General features: G+C 40.6%; 1 protein-coding gene across 2 annotated transcripts in view; it reads right to left on the reverse strand.

Moving 5' to 3' along the window:
* The window catches only part of KHDRBS1 (KH RNA binding domain containing, signal transduction associated 1), a 35,820-nt gene that overhangs the window by 13,705 nt on the left and 1,246 nt on the right, over positions 1–20,869 (reverse strand). For both annotated transcript variants that reach the window (XR_011254730.1, XM_069578757.1), the window contains exons 2-8: positions 8,085–8,209; positions 6,815–6,931; positions 5,509–5,655; positions 2,713–2,846; positions 1,732–1,933; positions 1,174–1,241; positions 328–386 (exon numbers count right to left, since the gene is read on the reverse strand). Coding sequence is in view for 1 of the 2 variants with exons in the window: in XM_069578757.1 (XP_069434858.1) it covers positions 328–386; positions 1,174–1,241; positions 1,732–1,933; positions 2,713–2,846; positions 5,509–5,655; positions 6,815–6,931; positions 8,085–8,209 (852 nt within the window). In the remaining variant the exon portion in view is untranslated. The remainder of the gene's footprint in view (positions 1–327; positions 387–1,173; positions 1,242–1,731; positions 1,934–2,712; positions 2,847–5,508; positions 5,656–6,814; positions 6,932–8,084; positions 8,210–20,869) is intronic.

The following is a 20,869-nucleotide window of genomic DNA, read 5'->3' on the forward strand; positions in this document are numbered from 1 at the left end:
ATCTCCCAGCCTAAAGCAGAAACAAAGTCAGTGTCAGCCAAAAAGCCTGCTGCTCCAAGCAGTCAACCTGGACCTTAGCCCTAGTTTAGGACATCTGCTTAGCCATCCAAGAGTACACCTAACTCATTTCAACAGTCTTTCTTTCTACTACACACCACACGATCTAAATAAGAGCAGGATTTCTAGTGTCACGTCTATCAACATGTTGATCTTTTTATGAGGTTTCTCCTTAGGTGTATGACTGCCTGACCCCCAATAATCCCATCACCAGCATTCTCCTGGGCACTTACTTGCACATTTTGTCCCACCACAGAAATAAAGACATACCATATGCTTCATAAGAATCTTGAACCTCCCCATGTCCATAGTCATAATATTCTGAGTCCCTGAAAGCCAAAGACAGAGTATTAGAGCTATACAGCAACCATGTTTCAGTTTTACCTTTCTCCCAAATGCTTCCATATTTTAGTCATTTTACTGAGGGTGCAAAACAAACAAAAGTTCATTCTACCCCCATCTCCAAACGTAAAATATTTCCAAAACATGTACATACTAGATACTCATTTAAAAATTATGACAACTACAGCAAAGAAAAATGAATAGCACACAATTTAAAGTGAAAAAGCTCAACCAAAAAGCTCAGTGTTAACCAGTGTACACACACACACTCACAGGGCTCACTGGAAGAGAATAAGCAAATATGAAAAGAACTGTCTTGTCCCCACTGCAGAATTATGAGAGGCCTTTCCCATCACAGTTTAGACACATATATACACATACACAAAAACGTGTTTTTTAAAAAAAGAGCAGAAAAAATCTGAGTTAAGTAATGGGAATCTAGTACCCTTTTAAACTTCTATGCAACTTTAATGTAGTTGTGACATTTTAAAATAACTAATCAAAACAATTTTAAGGCATTTTCCCTTTGTTCCCATGTAGTCACAGCTAAGGAATTTTTCATATGCTAATCCCAGATTCAGCATTATAATTTAAGATTCACAGTTTTCCAAATCTGCAGATCCAGGTGTGTGCCTTACAGATGTCACAAGCAGAGGCAACACTCTGAAAAGGTGATCCATCTGCTCCTTAGATTTGTTCTGCCTAAATCTCCCAGTTCTTCCAACTCCTCTATATCCCAAGGACATGAAACAGCAATTCCACTGCCTGACTCACCCTTGGCTCTGGCTGTAATAGCCTTCATAGCCTTCATAACTCTGTTCTGCGTATGTATCATCATATCCCTACAAACGAAATGAAACAGAAAAAGTCAAAATCACACAAAGTAGCTAAGGCAATATGGAGGGCTTATGAATGAACAGAACATGGAATTTCCCTCTAAAGTATTAACATCTGTTGTGGAATAGTCAAGAGAGAAAGGTTTAGAAAACGATCAATCAAATTAAAAAAACCGTTTCAGCTTGGGCAGGAAATAAGGTTCAAGGTTGAACTTTATCAGCATTATCAGTAGTAGTAGGGGGAGTCCCCTTATTAAAACACTACACATCAAGGCACAGCTTATTTCCTGTTTCATCTACATATGTATATAGTAAATTATACTTAAAATGGAAAAATCTTCTCTCATAGTTTAACAATCACTGCAACAGAAGAAGGCAGATTCTAAACCTTACAGGCAGTTCCTGCCACCTACATCAAGGGCCAAGGCCCTGTCACTCAACTTCCTTTGACAATCTGTTAGCTATTAAGAAATGGCACATGGTCCAAACGTCTTACATATTCTTCATATGTTTCTGGCGCAGGCGGCGGAGGCAAAGGTATTCTCTGGATGCCTGCTGTCCGTGCCCTTGGTGCTGGAGCACCCCTCACAGTAGGTGGGGGTGGCACCCCTCGAGTCACAGTGGCACCTCTCGTGATGGCTCCTCTCACTGGTGTACCACGCACTAAAGCCCCCCGAGGTGGCCCAACGCCACGGCCCCTGTAAAAAAGAGTGTATTTTAAATGGATATTTTTAATAAATAGGCTACTTTCATGTTCAGACTTGTCTTAAAATTCTGGAGCCAGGTAGGAGATTTTATGATGCCTTAAGTTGACTATTATCAAAACAGAGGAATGGGGACTTCCCTGGGGGTCCAGTGGTTAAGGCTCAGTGCTGTCACTCCTGTGGCCAGGGTTCAATTCCTGGTCCTAGAGTTAAGATCCCACAAGCTGTGCAGCACAGCCAAAACAAAACAAAACAAAACCACAGAGGGACGTGTAGGTAGGTAAAGGACCCATTCTGGAGGGTTCCCCAGGCCCATGGTGGACCTGCTAATATATTATTAGTGGACAGTCTGTCTTAAGAGTCTGAATAGTCCATAAAGGTCAGTCAGCAAAGGTAAAATTCTAAAGTCAGACACCATTTAAAAATGCTGAAAACTGTTCAAAAGTTAAAAACAAACACCAGTTTTGGCAGGACTGCTGCACCTGCTTACAGCCAAAGTAACCAAGATCTAAAATTCCACTTTTTTTTTTTTGCTGTGCCGCATGACTTGCAGGATCTCAGTTTCCCTGATTAGGGATTGAACCTGGGTCACAGCAGTGAACGTGCCAAATCCTAACCACTAGATCACCAGGGAACACCCTAGAACTCTACTCTCGATGCAACATACACATCCGGAGACCCCTTCTAAGCTGGAGATAAGGGCAGCAGGAAGATAGAAATGGTACTAGCAGTCAGATTTACATCCCATTTCTACCTGTCTCTATTATTTTTACCTGGGAACAGGTGGAGGAGGTGGTGCAGCTCCCCGGCCTCGCACTGGCACCCCACGTCCACGGGAGGGCTCTGGTACTCCATTCAAGTAGGAAAGCTCTAGAAATTGCTCCTGGCAGATATCATCCATCATATCCTGCGGATAAAAGATAATGAGAGGGAGTATTGTGCAACATCTCTACCTTCTGCTGAGAAGTCATCTAGCCCACATGAGCCTTGGATGTGAAGAATAACTCTGAAAGCCCAGATGAAATCTCAGATTGTTCATTCTCTGAAGTCAAATGGCACGCTACCTGTCACCTCTTTGAGGAAAATCTTGATGGTAGGCCCCTCATCGTTCAGATGAAGTTCTTCCAAGATGTGGTCCCTGCCTAGCTCTCCAGATCACTTCCATCCTCTATCCATGTATAACCTCCTTTCAAGCCATGCTGAACAACTTGCAGTTCAGAACACGGCATACTCATACACATCCATTCTTGCAAACAGTTTCCTTTTCCTAGAATAATAAAAGCCACTACCATTAATTAAGCTCTACAGCTGGGTACCATATAATAAGCCTTACATAGGGTTTTCAGTTTAATCTTCAAAATAATCCTGAAGTAGGCAGATCTTCCCATTTGGGAAAACAGATTCAGAAAGCATAAAACAACCAATATAAAGACATAGAGCTAGTGAGTGGCAGATTCTATATGTTAATTCAGAATCTCCAAAATCAAGGCTTTGAATCATTAATGTATCAATTAATCAATATATTGTTGCCTTTTTTTGTCCACCTGAAGGACTCTAATTCTTATAAGATTTAATCAAAAGTATTACCTCTTTTGAAAAACTTTCTCTTGATGCCAACTCCTCACTCTCTTTTCCCATGGCACAATGTAATCTTCTCTAAGCACTTACCACATCATTTAAAAAATGTCTGTCTGTCTTTCTCACTAGGTTATAACCTCTTCAAGAACCATTTCTGTAACTTCAGACCCAAGCATAGTATTCAGCACCTACCAGATACTTAACAAATGTTTGGGATGAACAAGGAAACTGAGGCTCAAAAAAGTGATATAACAACTTGTCCAAGATGATTCAGATAAAGCTCCCAGTCCAGTGCTCTTCCTACTGTACCAGTCTCTAAGGGGAAAACGGAGGGCTCTGGTCACAGATGCAAAAACAGGCTCATCTGTTTTCTTTACAAGGAGGAAGAACCGAGTCAAATGCCATTTGTAAATCTTTTCACATATTTCCTGATGAGAGTCATTCAGTCTCAATACTTAGTGCACTTTTATATATCCCAGGTGTATACAGCTTCTAAAAGATTCTAGTCGCCACAGAGATGCTCCCTCCACCTCCACCCCCTGACTCTTCACCTCTTCCTACCTTACACATTTCTACTGCGTGAGACTCCCATTAGAGAATCAAGTGACCAGTGATGGCCCATTTGCTCAGATTTCTCTAGCTGCCATAGCAACACTGAGGAAACCCAGATCTCCTTGGTAGGCTTCTTTTTTGAAGACCCACTTACATGGAAGTCTTGGAGATGTAGCTCTTTTCAGAAATATGCTGAGATTAATGATAAAGAGAAGATGGGCATTCCTCTGCAGTTCTTCAGAAAACGGATGGCTCAGGATGCTTCAGTACACACCTCAAAGAGTAAAGAAGCCCCTCAAGGGAAAATTTACCAGCTCTGAGTTTTTTCTAGGATATTTTAAATATGCTGTTTCAAGCTGAACATTCTAATGACAACATACTTAGAAGCAGAGCAGCTTAGACATTTGAGACAGTGCTGGAATCCTTGGAGCTCAGCATTATAGAGACACACTGCCTATATATTTTTGCTCTGCCAATTCTCACAGCCTCTGACAGTTCCAACTCCCTCATTTTACATGTATAAGAAAACCAAGAACTATGTATCATCTCTTCTCAGTGATGAAACTATGATGCTTACTCAATTCTAGTTGAATAGTACTCCAAATGCTTCCTAAGGTCCCAGAGTCTTCTTTGGTTATTAAATATTGAACACTAAGTAGTATGTTAACTCTGAAAATTACCAGGTCTTGTCAAAAGGCAAAAAGTCATCATTTCCTACTTATTCAAAGAATGAATAACCTCTGACCAGGTGGTAATAAGGAAGACAGGTAACCTGGTCTGTTCCAACTCTTCCAAGGCCTTAAATACATTCTGAAAGAAGCTATATACCAATCTGTTTAACGTCATTAACAGTTAACGCCTACAACCATCATGCCTCCTTCAAATCAACTCTACTTGAGTAAACTCCTCCAGGACAGAGTCTTGAATGCACTCAGGTCAGAATTTAACCCATTAACACTGGAGGCCAGATAACACATCATCAGACTAGATGATACTGTTATCATCATCTAGACTCTCAGGAGTCTATACTATAACCCCTTAACTGCAGGGGGGTTACAACCACCTTCACCATTTTCCTGTCATAACCTCCTGGTTCCATACTAGCACCAAAATACTTAATTTATTGAAGACCTTGTTAAATCTTTGTTAACCAAATGTTGGAATGCCAAGACATACTGTGGATCCAAGATATTGACAAAAGATACTGGCATACAACTAAAATCACATTAAAACTAGGACTGGTAGAGTGGCCTCGGGGCACAGTGGTTTGAGAACTAGGTGCAAGTAATGGACTACCTCAGAAAAATGAACATAAATGCAGAATTGGATATGCAATTTCAGGTTATGCAGAGACCCTGGTTAAGAACCCCTGCCTTAGCAATAAGCACAAGATCCTAGTTTTCTCTTGCTCAAATGATACAGGATATGGATTTCCTTACTGGTACTAGAAACTTCTTGACTTCCTCCATAGCATGGGCCATAAGAGCATAAGCCTCACATGGGGGTCCAAAGACTTCAATGAAGACATGCAGATCCATATTCAAGTGGGCATATTTGGGGTCTCCACCTTTGCGCAACTCTTCCTCCTGTGAAAAAATGCACAGAAACAACATTATCACTTGGACTATGTAGAAAATGACACCTTTACCATTAGGCCAAAGGGACAGTAAGAAATGACTCCAACACCTCAGAAAAACCCAGTAAAGTGTAAGAAAAAAGTAAACTCTGGAGTACAGTAATTTACACAGTCTGCTAAACCTGCGATTGGTCTGCTGCTAAAAGCTGTTGTTCTGAATTGCTGGTGTGTTCATTGGAGCTCATATTAGAAGGCACAGAAGAGACAAATGTAATTCCAGTCTCCATTCGGATAACGGCTGTTTGCCAAGCATCCATCCACTCATTCATTAATTGCCAAGCATTTGCTTTTATTAATAAACCCCAGGTAGAGCTGTTAATCACCAGCTCTTCTGATCTGCTTGTATAGAGAAGGAAAAAAGTCACAATAGAAGAAAATCTCATGTACACCTCATTAAACAGAGTATTATACTTCAGCCCTAAATGCTCATCAATCAGGCTGCATACAAGGAGGCCTGAAAGAGTTAAGTTTTTAGGCTGGAGCAGGTTATATCCCATCTAAAAAGCTGATTCTAGAAAGCTAAGACTATTTTATTTTGGTGGGAAGTTTCTCCACACTTAGAGAGAGTATAAAGAATACGGGGCTATGGCCTGGGGAAAAATAAGCTCTGGATTCTATTGTCAGGATTTCTCATGGTTCCTTCTGTGACATCTTCCTTTAGCATGCCTCACATTCCAGCTGGCTATAAAACAAACCAGCCAACTAATCCTCAAACTCACCTGCACTCACAACACTATTGCTCACATTTTCCCACACCAACTGGAAACAGAATGCTCTTCACATTTAGTGTCTTTAGCTGGGTAAGTTTCAGTACATTCAGCCTCCCCTTCCAAGTTTTCCTAGATAAGCTTACTAAAGGCCAAAGCTGCTACTGCTATTTCCATTACTACACAGTCAAGTCAGAAAGAAAACAATCACCAGGGCATACCAAGGTTCTTCTTGGGTTGCCAAAGTAAATTAACTGGTCTATAATCTCTCACATCCAATGCGAATTTAAGGGAATCACTTTCAGTACACACGTAAGAACTAGCTTCCATAGGTATCCATACTGGACTCTAGGTTACTGGAAGGCATTCGGGTGTCTTCTTGCCTCATTAATGTGAGCTTACCTTGGCTTTGTCTCTCATTGAGCCTTTTCCCAACACAGAAATCTTTGCACCAGTCTCTTCTTGCAGTCTTTTGATTGTATTTCCTTGTGGTCCAAGGATCTTTCCCACAAAATTGAACTGATAGAAAATAAAGACAGATTTCTAAATGTGTATGTTCCTATAAAATATTTCTATATGTATTATTTATCTTCAATACTTCCTGTAAAGGAAGTAGAGTACTAACCACTCCCATTTTACTGAAGGATATACTGAAGTGGTACTGATAAAATTGATTAGCCAAAGGTTATACAACTGGAAAGAGGCTTCCTGGGTGGCTCAGTGGTAAAGAATCCATCTGCCAATGCAGGAGATGCTGGTTCAATCTCTGGGTTGCAAAGACCCCCTGGAGGAGAAAACGGCAACCTATTTCTGTATTCTTGCCTGGAAAACCCCAGGGACAGAGGAGCCTGGCAGGCTACAGTCACAATGAGTTGGACATGAGTGAGCAACTGAGCATGGCATGGCACAAAACTGCAAAGCGGCAGTTCTGGAACTTGAATTCCTGATGTAGTATGATGTTCTTTCCAAATTATCACTCCACAACTCTTTGTAATTTAACATACATAAACGTTTTTAAGGCAGTTACTTTAGAACAGAACAGACATACGTTACCCCCCTTTGGTAGTACTGGTCTGACTAAAACTAGTTTGTTTTTTTAAAAGGAGTAGTAGTAGAAACCATTTATTTAAAAGTGAAACTTTGGGAATTCCCTTGAGGTTCACTGGTTAAAACCATGTGCTTCCACTGCAAGGGTCACAGGTTCCATTCCTGGTCAGGGAACTAAGATACCACAAGCAGTATACCCCAAATCAAAAACAAACAAGAGCAAAAAAACTTTGAGTAAGAAATAAAATTAACTTATTCATTGTGTCACAAGGATTTGTGTTGTATTTCTTTTATTTAAACTTCAGCTCAATCTTTCGACAAAGAACAATTAGGGTTCAATTTTTTTCCTTTAAGCTTGAAGCTAAACAAACATTTGAGAAGGAAATTCCTTTTTTGATAATAAAAAGATGGTCGCATTTCCTTCCTGGCTGTAGCTATGCTCTTAGTTGCAGGCCTGTGTGTCTTGCCTGCTGGATACAGTCATTATAAGCATGGGACAGAACCTTCACCAGGCCCACAACCTCTGCAAATCTTTTGTTACAGCTGGTGCTACAAGACACACCACATACTACACATTCTCATACTACGAAGCCAACTCAAAGAAATGAGGCACTCTTTCCCTTACCTTGGGATACTGCTTGACAGGTATCAGAACCCTCTCCTTCAGCTTCATGTTCTTGTGAGAAAATAAATCCAAGTAATTCTCCTCATCGTCCTTTTTTGAATCCCCTTTCTGAATCTTCTCAATTTCTGAATAGGACAAACAGAAATTTAATTTAGGTTTGTTCTTTTAAATAAAGGCAAAATTCTGAGTCTACTTAAAGCAGTAAGAGGGAATACTGTGTAATGAGACCAAATATTAATGAATAGTTCAGATGACTAGTGCCTTAATTTCAAATAAAGACAGCACCAAAGCTAGATGAAGTTGACTAGGAAACCAAAAGCCTGCTTCTTTTTATTTGGCTATGCTGGCTCTCAGTTGTGGCATGTGGGATGATCTCTGAGTTATGTGGGATCCTTCACTGCACATGACTCTCTCTTGTTTTGGCTTGCAGGCTTAGCTGCTTTGCCATATGTGGGATCTTAGTTCCCTGACCAGGGATTGAACCCTCATCCCCTGCATTGGAAGTCTGGAGTCTTAACCACTGGACTACCAGGGAAGTCTCAAAGCCTCCTTCTAGTAAGGGCAGTTTGCTCTTCTACTTTCAGCAGAAACCTCTACAGAGACAGTCCAGTGTTCTTTAGACAGGAGTGAGATGAGGAAACGGGGATAAACAAACTGGAAAAAATTAAAACCTGCATCAGGAAAAAGTACAAAGCCATATCTTTATTATTATTATTCTACTTATGTATTTTGGCTGCATTGGATCTTTGTTGCTGCACTTGGGCTTTCTCCAGCTGTGGTGAGCGGGGGCTACTCTCCAGCTGCAGTGCTTCTACTTCTCATTGTGGTGGCTTCTCTTGCTGTGGAGCACAACCCCAAGGTGAGGGCGCTCAGCAGTTGTGGTGCACGGGCTTAGTTGCCCTGAGGCAAGTGGAATTTTCCTGGCGGGATCAAACCCATGTCCCCTGCATTGGCAGGTGGATTCTTAACCACTAGACCACTAAGTAAGTCCCCAAAGCTGTATCTTAATGAAGAGACAAAGTTAATTTAAACACACAACTGAGAGTCCTATTAAAATTTTGTAACAGTAGTGCTTTGGATAGTAGCAGTCCTTCAAAGTCTGAAAGACCTGGGTTTTACTCTGCCACTCACTAGTTGTGTGAACTCTGAAAAGTTTAACTGCTCTGAACTTTGATGTCCTTATTTGTAAAATGGACGCAGTATCTACCTCAAGAGGTTGCTATGAAGACAGAATAAAGTAACATGGAGGGACTGCCTTGGTGTTCCAGTGGCTGGGACTCCTTTCTCCCAATGCAGTGGGGCCTGAGTTTGATTCCTGGTCAGGGAACTAGATCTTGCATGTGGCAATTAAAAAGATGCTGTATGCCACAACTAAGACCTGGCACAGCCAAATAAATAAAATAAAATATGCAAATATGCTAATTAAAGCCCATTTCTTTCTGCTTTTCCTTTTGGCCATGCAGGATCTTAGTTCTGCCCTCATCTTAGTTCTGTCCCCTGCAGAAGTCCAGAGTCTTCACCACTGGACCACCAGTAAAGTCCTAAAAGCACATTTCTTAGAAGTGTTTTAATATCTACTTAACACTCTCTAGCCCAAATTCACTCAGTGTCCTAAAGGAAAAAATGCACCAAGGTAATTTCAATTCACAGGTTAAGACAGTTTCATCAGCTAGAACCTTAGTATCCCAAACGATTCCTATCATTAGGAAACTCCATTCATTCATTCAGTGATTCCAAGTGTCTGAGCGCTTCCTATGGTGAGGCACACGAAGGGACAGATATAGGTATGATCACTAAGCACCATGATCACTAAGCACCAGGCACTTGGCCCTGTAAAGTATAGGAGAAACCACACAACCAGTTAGACATGGTCCCAATCTCCACTATGTCTACATACAAGGGGTACCAGTATACGAAGCTGGCAATGAAGAATAGTTAACAGCTACAAAAGGAGTACTAACAGAAATGGGGCAGAGTATGGAGGCAATGAATACTAGCAACTAAAACATTATACTATGGTCCACTGAGAATAAAACAAATTTTTATATGCCCTAAAATCAGTGGAATACTCTAACACAATGTTCTCCTTATACAACATTTCCAGTGTTTCTAACTTTCATATTTTAAAAAAATTTTTGGCCATGCCAAGGGGCATGTGGGATCTTAGTTCCCCAAGCAGGGATCAAATCTGTGCCCTCTGCACTGGCAACATGGAGTCTTAACCACTGGGCCAACAAGGAAGTCCCTATCTTCTGTAATTTAAAGATAGTTCAGTTCAGTTCAGTCGCTCAGTCGTGTCCGACTCTTTGCAACCCCAAGAATCACAGCATGCCAGGCCTCCCTGTCCATCACCAACTCCCGGAGTTCACTCAAACTCATGTCCATTGAGTCGGTGACGCCATCCAACCATCTCAACCTCTGTTGTCCCCTTCTCCTCCTGCCCCCAATTCCTCCCAGCATTAGAGTCTTTTCCAATGAGTCAACTCTTTGCATGAGGTGGCCAAAGTATTGGGAGTTTCAGCTTCAGCATCAGTCTTTCCAATGAACACCCAGGACTGGTCTCCTTTAGGATGGACTGGTTGGATCTCCCTGCAGTGCAAGGGACTCTCAAGAGTCTTCTCCAACACCACAGTTCAAAAGCATCAATTCTTCGGCACTCAGCTTTCTTCACAGTCCAACTCTCACATCCATGCATGACCACTGGAAAAAACATAGCCTTGACTAGAGGGACCTTTGTTGGCAAAGTAACGTCTCTGCTTTTCAGTTGGACACTTTCCTTCAAAGGAGTAAGCGTCTTTTAATTTCATGGCTGCAATCACCATCTGCAGTGATTTGGGAGCCCCCCAAAAAATAAAAATAAAGATAAGGGTTCTCAAACTTCAGTATGCAGCAGAATCATCTTGACAGCTAGTTCAACTAGACTGCTGGGACCCAATCCCAGTCTGGGATTGCATTTAGGATTGTGTTAGGAATCTGCATTTAAAACTGTGACCAGGTGATGCTGATATTGCTGCCCTAAGGTTCACACTTCGAAAACCACTAGTTCAATATATGGGCTTCCCTTGTGGCTCAGATGGTAAAGAATCCGCCTCAAATGTGGGAAACCCAGGTTTGATCCCTGAGTCGGGAAGATCCTTCGGAGAAGAAAATGGCAATCCCCTCCAGTATTCTTGCCTGGAGAGTTCCATGGACAGAGGAGCCTGGTGGACCTTTATATACCTTAGTATATAAAGACATAATACTTTAAACACATTCTGCAAATCTAAACCTTTAACAAACTTTAAAAATAACTGTTTAGACTAAATCTAGCTATGATATACACAGATGAAGGAAAGTTACTGAGACTCACAGAGTTCAGAATTCCAAACTGAAGGCTTCTCTGTTTATTAAAAAGCCTAAACTGAGATGTTATACACTTATAAGAACCATAAATGACAGTGCTCTTTGCACTCCTATTTTTCATTACTTGGGAGTAGAAAGCAAATGTGACCTTACAATCAACAGACTAAACGCTTCATTCAACACCCTACTTGTTTACTGTTTCACTGCCTGTGTATCCTGACCTCCATCCCTTCCCACTTACTGCTAATATTAACTTTGCAGTCACTGGTTTTGAGCTACCATCTCTGAACACACTTCTTCTAGAGCTTCTGGGCTGGTAAACTGGGTACTTAAAATCTTCAAATGTCCTACAGGAACAAAGATGCCACATTTCAAATCAGAGGAGCTTCTAAAAATGTGGAACAAGTTATATACGTCATCTCATCTATGTCTCTGTGTGTTCTAATTGCTGCCATCTAGTTAGGCCCTTCAGCTGTACTTTGTATCACTTTCCAGAAACTTTAATTGGTCAGAACAAGAAGCTAAGACTTGAAATCTGTTAATCTGTATTCCCACAGGAAGCAGGGCTGCAAAAACTGAACCCAGTAGAAGGGTTTAATATCAGTGAAATGTGCCCTGTGAATATTAGGCCTTTTTAAAACATGCATCTAGGACTTCCCTGGTGGTCCAGTGTTTAAATAAGACTCTCTGCTCCCAATGCAGGGGGCCTGGGGTTTGATCCCTGGTCGGGCAACTAGATCCCACACACCCCAAATAAGACCTGGCACAAACAAATAAAAATAATAAATAAGCAAAAATTTAAAACACAGATCCTTCTGCTATGTTTTGAACGAAGTAGATTTAATTAGGATCCCCTTGTCCACTTACCTTACAATTTAAAAAATAATGTTAAAGCATTTTTTAGAGAATTCAGAGAACAATGGTTTAAATAAAACAGGACTGAAAAGATAAATCAATCACAGGGTTAGCCTAGAAAGCAAAAGAAGCAACTTGAGCCTTCAAAGAGGGTCACCTTCCACTTTTGGAAGGGGAAGGACCAATCCTTTATTCAGTGCCTACAATACATCAAATTCTATACAAATATGACCCCATTTATACTCAAACATTACTGGGTGAAGCAGTTGGTACTATCCCTATTTTACAACTGAAGAAACAAACTCAGAGAAGTTAAATCTCTAAGTCAGAAAGCTGTTGAAGTAGTACCCAAATAAGGATTAAAACCCAGGCTTTCTCTAACTTCAAACCTCATGCTTTTATTATTGCCTCTCAATAGGGAGAGAGGGGCACACTTTATTTAAGTGAAAAAAGAGCTAATTTTTTAAAGTTTCAGGAAGTTCAACTTATACCCTCAGACACTGTCATCCACCTAAATGCCACAAAATCGCTCTATCGACACCTCAGATGTTCAGCTGCCTGATCTTTTTTTCAATTTCTCTCCTTGGCCTCACTTCTTGTGGAGAGTTAACAAGCAGGCTGTAAAAGGAAGGAAAAAAAAAAAATAAGGTGAAGCTTCCTAAAAATGCCTTACCCGCAGGCAAAAGTACTTCTAGACAATCTTTGTGAAACTGACTCCTTTAAAAGATCTTTGCTTGGGTCTCTGGAGACCTTGGATGTCCCAACAGTCAAAGAAAGAAAAAGTATCCTGTAAACAACACAAGAGAGGTGACCCATCTGGTTCAGAGTCAGATGCTGACAATAATCATTATCTTACCCTTTCGGGTTTCCCTTTGTCTTTATAATGAAAATTATCCTCACTTAACAGGTGCAGAAATACTGTCCAACATCACAAAATTAATGACAGAGCAGGTATTTAAACCCAGGTTATTCTGTATGTCAGTTAGCAAATTCAACCAGTCTTGTGGCATTTCTTCTACTATAACTTAATCTTTCTTTTTTTGGTAGGCCTTATCACAACCGTATTGTAAGTGCCAAAGGATGAGAAAGAAAGTGAAAGAAAGTGAAGTTGCTCAGTTGTGTCCGACTCTTTGCAACCCCATGGCCTGTAGCCTACCAGGCTCCTCTGTCCATGGGATTTTCCAGGCAATAGTCCTGGAGTGGATTGCCATTTGCTTCTCCAGGGGATCCTCCCAACCCAGGCATCAAACCTGGGTCTCCCGCATTGCAGGCAGATGCTTTACCGTCTGAGCCACCAGGGAAGCCAAAGGATGAGAACTGCTTCTTAAATATATGTCTGAGAGGAAAACCTGAGTTTTGAAGCTAAACAGAACTGGGTGTGAGTCCCAACTCTGGTACATGCTTGCTGTGTGACCTTGGGGCAAATTGTTAAACCTCAGTCTTGCTTCTTACTTTTAAAAAGGAAGATTTTTTAAAAAAACAGAAAAAAGATTTTATGAACAGAAAAATATTAATACTAGAGAAGTTTGAAAAAATTATATACAGATTTTATCAACTGGCCTGGCTTAACTAAAAATGACTGTCATGTACAATCCATTAACTGAACATTTAATAAATGCTACATAAGGAGCAAGACAGTCATGGTTTTCTGACTAAGGCATCTAGAGATAGTGCTTCTAGAAGGGCAAGATTCATAGGGTATCTGCTCCAAAAGGTCAGGTGTCACGCCGTCCTCCAGAATATTAATGTATTTAGTTCAAACATCTAACAACAGCACTCCTTCCCCTGCTATTATCCATTTCTGGACCCCTTCATCACTGAACTATCTGCCATTTATCATACAATGCCTAATAGACAACAGGCATCTATAAACTATATCAAATTAAAGAAATATACCATTAACACTCCCAACTTCCCTTAACAATTCATATAACTTTACCATTCCCAAGTTTATAGTTCTCTGCCCTGTATCTTGTCTGTTGGTAAATCCTTTTGGATTCACAAGTCCAGTAAGTTTATTAACTTTGTATAAAGCCACTCCATTCATTTTTCAAATTACTTATTATGTAAAGCAAGAACACAGAGCTATACATTTTAAATTTTATTTAGGGTCATGAGCCCTTACAGACTAACTCCCCAGAAAAACAGACACAGTATTTCACATACAATCTTGACTAAGGGCGGGTACTGGCTCAAAAAAAAATCCTTCAAAGCCCAAGTTAGTTCAGTTCAGTCGCTCAGTCGTGTCCGACTCTTTGCGACCCCATGAATCGCAGCACGCCAGGCCTCCCTGTCCATCACCAACTCCCAGAGTTCACTCAGACTCGCGTTCATCGAGTCAGTGATGCCATCCAGCCATCTCATCCTCTGTTGTCCCCTTCTTCTCCTGCCCCCAATCCCTCCCAGCATCAGAGTCTTTTCCAATGAGTCAACTCTTCGCATGAGGTGGCCAAAGTACTGGAGTTTCAGCTTTAGCATCATTCCTTCCAAAGAAATCCCAGGGTTGATCTTCAGAATGGCCTGGTTGGATCTCCTTGCAGTAATTCCCATATTTCAAGATAATGGCAAACTCTTATCAGGCCTATTGACCATGGTCTCCCAAATCTCTTTCTCAGGGTACAACTTACAGTTTAGGGCTTTTTTTCCTTTTAAAAACAAAACAAACCACTTTATCTTAAGATAATTGTAGATTTACATGCAGTTTTAAGAAATAAGAGATCGCCTATATCCTTTACCCACTATTCTCTATGATAACATTTTGCATGTCTATAATACAATATCATAACCAAAACATGCAAATACAATCTACTGACTTTATTTGGATGCCACTAGTTTTGCATGCACATGTGTGTGCGCGCACGCGTGTGTGCTTAGCTCTATGAATTAGAGCTCTATGCTCTAATCAGATTCATGCGACCACAACCAGTGTCGGTACAGACTGATTCCAGTACAGCACAGAACACAAAGATCCCTCATGCTGCCCTTTTATAGGCACGGTCACTGCCCTTCCTCTCTCCTTCACAACTGGCAATCACTGATGTTCTCCAGCTCAATTATTTTGTCTTTTCAAGAATGTTAAATTAATGGAATTATACAGTATGTAATCTTTTGAGGTTGGCTTCTTAATTCAGCATAATTCTCTTGAGGGAATTCCTTGACTGCCCAGTGGTTAGAGCTTGGTGCTTATCCACCAGGGCTGGGGTTCAATCCCCGGTCAGGGAATCAAGTTCTTACAAGCTGCAAGGCCTGATCCCCTCCCCCTCAATTTCTTGAGATATCTTAAGTTGTTGCATTTATTAATAGTTCATTTCTTTTTTTTTACTGTTGAGTAGTATTTCATGGTATGGATGTACCACAGCGAAACTATTCATCAACTGGATACATATGGCTTATATCCAGTTTTCGGCTATTATGAACATTCATGTACAAGTTTCCTATGAATGCGAGTTCTAATTTTTCTGGGATAAATGCCCACAAATATAATTGCTGAGTCGTATGGTCAACACATGTTAAGTTTTGTTAAAAACTGCTTTATCTGAAATTTATGCATGCTAACAATATTTTAGTTAACTATTGGTATTACATGTTCCATAAAAACAATATTGTACCACATAGATAAAGTCTTATGGGACTGACCTTTTCATATAACATTAGATTTCTAAGATCTCTCCATGTTGTGGCATTCAGCTATAGTTTTCATTTTCACTGCTGTGTAAGTATTTTATTTTGAAAACTTCTCAGTATCCAATCAATGATGAAATAAGGTACACCATTTTATTACTGAGGCATTCATGAACAAAAGTTTGAGCATATTCCCAATACATTCCTACTTTCCTAGATAAACAACCATGAAGTTGTTGCAAATGGTAAATGCTGCCTCTTTTTTCCCTAGTATTTATATTCATACCTACAAAGACATCCCTCACTGTCCCAAGAAGACTGGTCCCAGGACCATACCCCCATACTAAAATAAGAGGATTTCAAGTACCTTATATAAAATGACATAGTACTTGTACATAACCTACACACATCCTCTTGTGTACTTCAAATCATCTCTAGATTACTTATAACGTCTAATACAGTGTAAATAGTTCCAAGGTAAACCACTGCAAACCAATTCAAGTTTTGTTTTTTGGAAATTTTGGAATCCCCCTACCCCTGAATATTTCTGATTCACTGTTGGTTGAATTCACATACATGAAGAAACTGTGGATATAGACTGCCATTATTTGGTCTATAGTTCCCCTGCAATTCCACTTCTTGGGTTTAATAGGTCTTGCTAGAGGTCTGTACAATCATAGCTACAGTTTTTCCAGTTGTCATGTACAGATCTGAGAGTTGGACCATAAAAAAGGCTGAGTGTCAAAGAACTGATGCTTTCAAATTATGGCGCTGGAGAAGACAGTTGAGAGCCTCTTGGAATGCAAGGAGATTATATCAGTCAATCCTAAAGGAAATCAACCCTGAATTCATTGGAAGGACTGACGGTGAAGCTCCAATATTTGACCACCTGATGTAAAGAGCTGACTCACTGGAAAAATTCCTGATGCTGGGAAAGACTGAGGGCAGGTGAAGGGGGTGACAGAGGATGAGATGGTTGGATAGCCACACCAACTCAATGGATGTGAGTTTGAGTAAACTCCAGAGATAGTGAAGGATAGGGAAGTCTGGCTGACTGCAGTCCATGGGATCACAAAGAATTAGACATGACTTAGATGTATTTAAATACATCAAAAAAGATTTATTTCTATAGCACATTGTAAATAAAACACAGAAATTAACTATTTTGAAATTTCAATAGGTTTTTGTTGGAAAATATTCTGAACTGACATGTTTTTTTTGGCCTTGCCATGCTGCATGCAGGATCTGTTTCCTAACCAAAGATCAAACCCATGCCCTGGGCAGTGGAAGCGTAGAGTTTTAACCACTGGACCACCAGGGAAGTCCCCGCACTGAGTGATTTTGGAGAATGAACTGCTGAGTATCCTTTCAAGATCATCCGGGGATTGTTACTCTATTCAAAATGTTTACTTATTTCTGAGTCATTTATACTGACTTGTATTTTCCCAGTTAGAAAAAGTGGAAAAAGAACACTGATATACATAAAAACATCTTATGTTTATTACATAAGTATTTAACACAAATAATATGATAAATTATTTGTTTCAGAAAACAAGCATGGGTACCCTGAGAGTCCTTGCACTTTTGCAAATGCATTTAATTGTCATCATAGTTGATTATCAATTTGGCTAATATAGAAGTCTATATTCAAAATTGAAATCCTTCAGAATTGTGTTGATATTTTTCCATCATGCAATGAAGATGAATATTCATTCACCAACTATTTAGTAAGAGGCCACTCTGTGCAGTACTCTTAAAGGAACAGAAGACACAGCCGTGAACAAAGCAGACAAAAGATCCCTGCCCTGGTAGAGCTGACATTTTGGTCATAAAGAGGGGGTAGCCAACAAGCAAACACATTAACTACAACATATGGTGCGTCAGATGCTGATAAGTACAAAATAAGGTTAAGCTGTGAAAGGGAGAGGGAGGGCTGGGAAGGCAAGAGTGGTCTGGGTCTTGCGGCACCTCTTGGGAAACGGGCAGAGTTGCCTGGAGGAGTCACAGTCCCAAGTGCTATGCTCTCTGGGTTTCCTCTTTCTTCTGTGTCTTGGTCTTGTCACCTTCACTATCTGTTGGCTAGACTATGATGTGTTCAGATTTTCTTTTAATATTTTAGCACACACAAATTTTTTTGAGTACAATTTGTTGCAGGCACTATAGTGAGGGATGAGGGAGTGGTGAGCAAAGAGGTTTAGGTGTGAGGATCCAGACTCAGAATGACTTCAAATCTTCCTTATGCCATTTATTGATTTTGTTATCTTAGGCAAATTATTTAATCTGCTTGTCTTGGTTTCCTCATATGTAGAAATAAAGGCAAGAATAATAAGAGTAACTTCCTCTTAATTAGGTTAATAGTTGATGTAAAGTGTTCAGACCAGTGTCCAGTATCCAGCATAGTGTTAGTCATATTTTTCCTACACATAACCTCATCACAGAGTTTAACTACTATTGTCTTCTCAGCCTCATTTCCTCACAATTGGTCAACTTTACTACAATCCCTTTTCCAGATCATTCAAAAATATCTTAAAATAAATTAACTATACTCAACTTAAAAAAACCTTAAAAGCTGGGTCCAACATATATCAACATTTATCCACGCAAAGAGTCTTCCTGGGTAGCTCAGCTGGTAAAGAATCTGCCTGCAATGCAGGAAACCCAGGTTCAATTCCTGGGTCTGGAAGTTCCCCTGGAAAAGGGATAGGCTACCCACTCCAGTATTTTCGGGCTTCCCTGCTGGCTCAGAAAATCTGCCTGCAATCTGGGAGATCTGGGTTCGATCCCTGGGTTGGGAAGATCCCTAGTGGCAACTCACTCCAGTATTCTTGCTGGAGAATCCCCATGGACAGAGGAGCCTGGCGGGCTATAGTCCATGGAGTTGCAAAGAGTCAGACATGACTGAACCACTAAGCACAGCACATCCATACTGAGAAGTATTCACGTTTCCCAAGTCAGTTCTCTCAGTGATTACCTCAACCCCCTTTCTCCAATTAAAATTCAATCTGGTTAAAGAAAACAGACATAAAAAAAGCTTTGGACTTCTCCAGTGGTCCGGTGGTTAAGAATCCATCCTGCAATGCAGGGGACCTAGGTTTGATACCTGGCCCTGGGATCTAAGATCCCACATGCCACAGAGGAATGAAGCTTATTGGTGAAAACTAAGACCTGACACAGTCAAATAAATAAAATACATATGTTTTTTAAAAAGTGAGAGGGGGAAAAAAGCTCAAATTAAAAAAAAATTAAAGCACGCTCTCTCGTGACAAAAGTTAAGCAGTAAGAGAGAGGTGAAAATTTTATTTAAGGATCAGGCTTTCCTGGTGGCTCAGATGGTAAAGAATCTGCCTGCAATGCAGAAGACCTGGGTTCAATCCCTGGGTAAGGAAGATTCCCCTGGAGGAGGGCATGGCAACCCACTCCAGTATTCTAGCCTGGAGAATCCCATGGACAGAGGAGCTTGGTAAGCTCCACTGTCCATGGGGTCACAAAAGAGTCGAACATGACTGAGCAACTAAAACCTTCACTATAAGGATTGAGTTTTTGATAGCTATTCTAAGAAATCGTATTTTACTTAAAAGACTAGACTAGCACTGGACACCTGATGTGCGTAGAATAGCAAGAAAATTTTTGCGTTTTCATCCTAAATCTGTACCACGAATTTACAACTAGGAGAAAACTGGTGGCAAGTTATTAGCTAATGATTACAGGTCAAAAGGAACTGTGCCAGAGCTTTTTATACAACATTTAATCCTCACAACTCACCACCCCACTTTACAGATGAGCTTAGTGAGATTCAAAAAGTTTCCCAAGAATAGATGACTAGTCAAGAGCTAGAATTTCAAAGCCAAGTCAACACCTTACAGTTCTAAAGTTTGTTATTTTATTCTATACATTTAATCTGGACTGTTTGAAGATGCAAGAAAATAAAAATAAAACCCAGTCAACTTTTACCATTGTCTGAGGTTCTTGAACCTACATGTACTTGCTTTCAGATTCAAACAACTGGTATTTGCTATATGCAAGACAATAAGATTTAAAAAGCTTTCCTTGCCCTCAAAGAGTTTGCCAGAAGAACACAATGAACAGTAATGTTTCAAACAATCTGACTGTGTTATAGAAGAGCAAAGCACAGAGCTGAAACCGTAAGCAGTTTATTTAAATGTTATTCTTGAATGTCTGGGGCTTTGTTTACTGTTTAAAAGTAAAGATCTCTAATGTTGGGAGACAGAGAACAAACGCAGGGAAAAAGATATTTTCATATAGGGCCTGTCCATTATTTCAATCCTGCCAAAGAGTCCAACTACTCAGTGTTGGAAGGTTTTGAATTTTTATTTGCTTATAAAATTTAGGTATCATAAGACACTCATTATACCGTTTTAACAGGAAGAGAGGGCAAAATAGGCGGTTTTCAGGAGAAATCAGAGCGACTAGATGATGGCTAGTTTTGCGCAAAAAAGGAGCGCTAGTCTACAGACAAGAGAACAAAGACTACTATTCCTCGTCTGTTTCACTACTGAGAAGAGCGGGGGAGGAGGCCACGCAAACTTCTGTCAATTTTTTTCCCCATCTGATTGGGAATGCCACGCAAACCATCCTTAACCTCCTTCTATCACCCCTTCACCGTCTCTAGGTTTATTTTTTTCCCCTTTCTTGAATGCACAACACACATTATAAAATAAAGGGATCCAAAACGTCTGGCTAGGCAGAAATGACCATCTTATCTGCCGAGGTCGGAAATATAATTCGGAAAACCTCAAGCTCGGATTCCCACAGGTTGCTCCTGCCTCCAAGCAACTCAAGCTCCAGTTACCGCTAAGTCCGACCGGCCCCTGCGGCCGCGGCGCTGGACAGGGCACCCCAGTCTCATCCCATCTCACCTCGCCCCCCGCCCCACTCACGGTCCCTCCCGGCTCAGGCTGTCTTCACCTCCTACACTCAGTTGAGGCGCCGACAGCCACCCGCGATCA

This window comes from Ovis canadensis, chromosome 2 (assembly GCF_042477335.2).
Source record: "Ovis canadensis isolate MfBH-ARS-UI-01 breed Bighorn chromosome 2, ARS-UI_OviCan_v2, whole genome shotgun sequence".
Taxonomy (NCBI): Eukaryota; Metazoa; Chordata; class Mammalia; order Artiodactyla; family Bovidae; genus Ovis; species Ovis canadensis.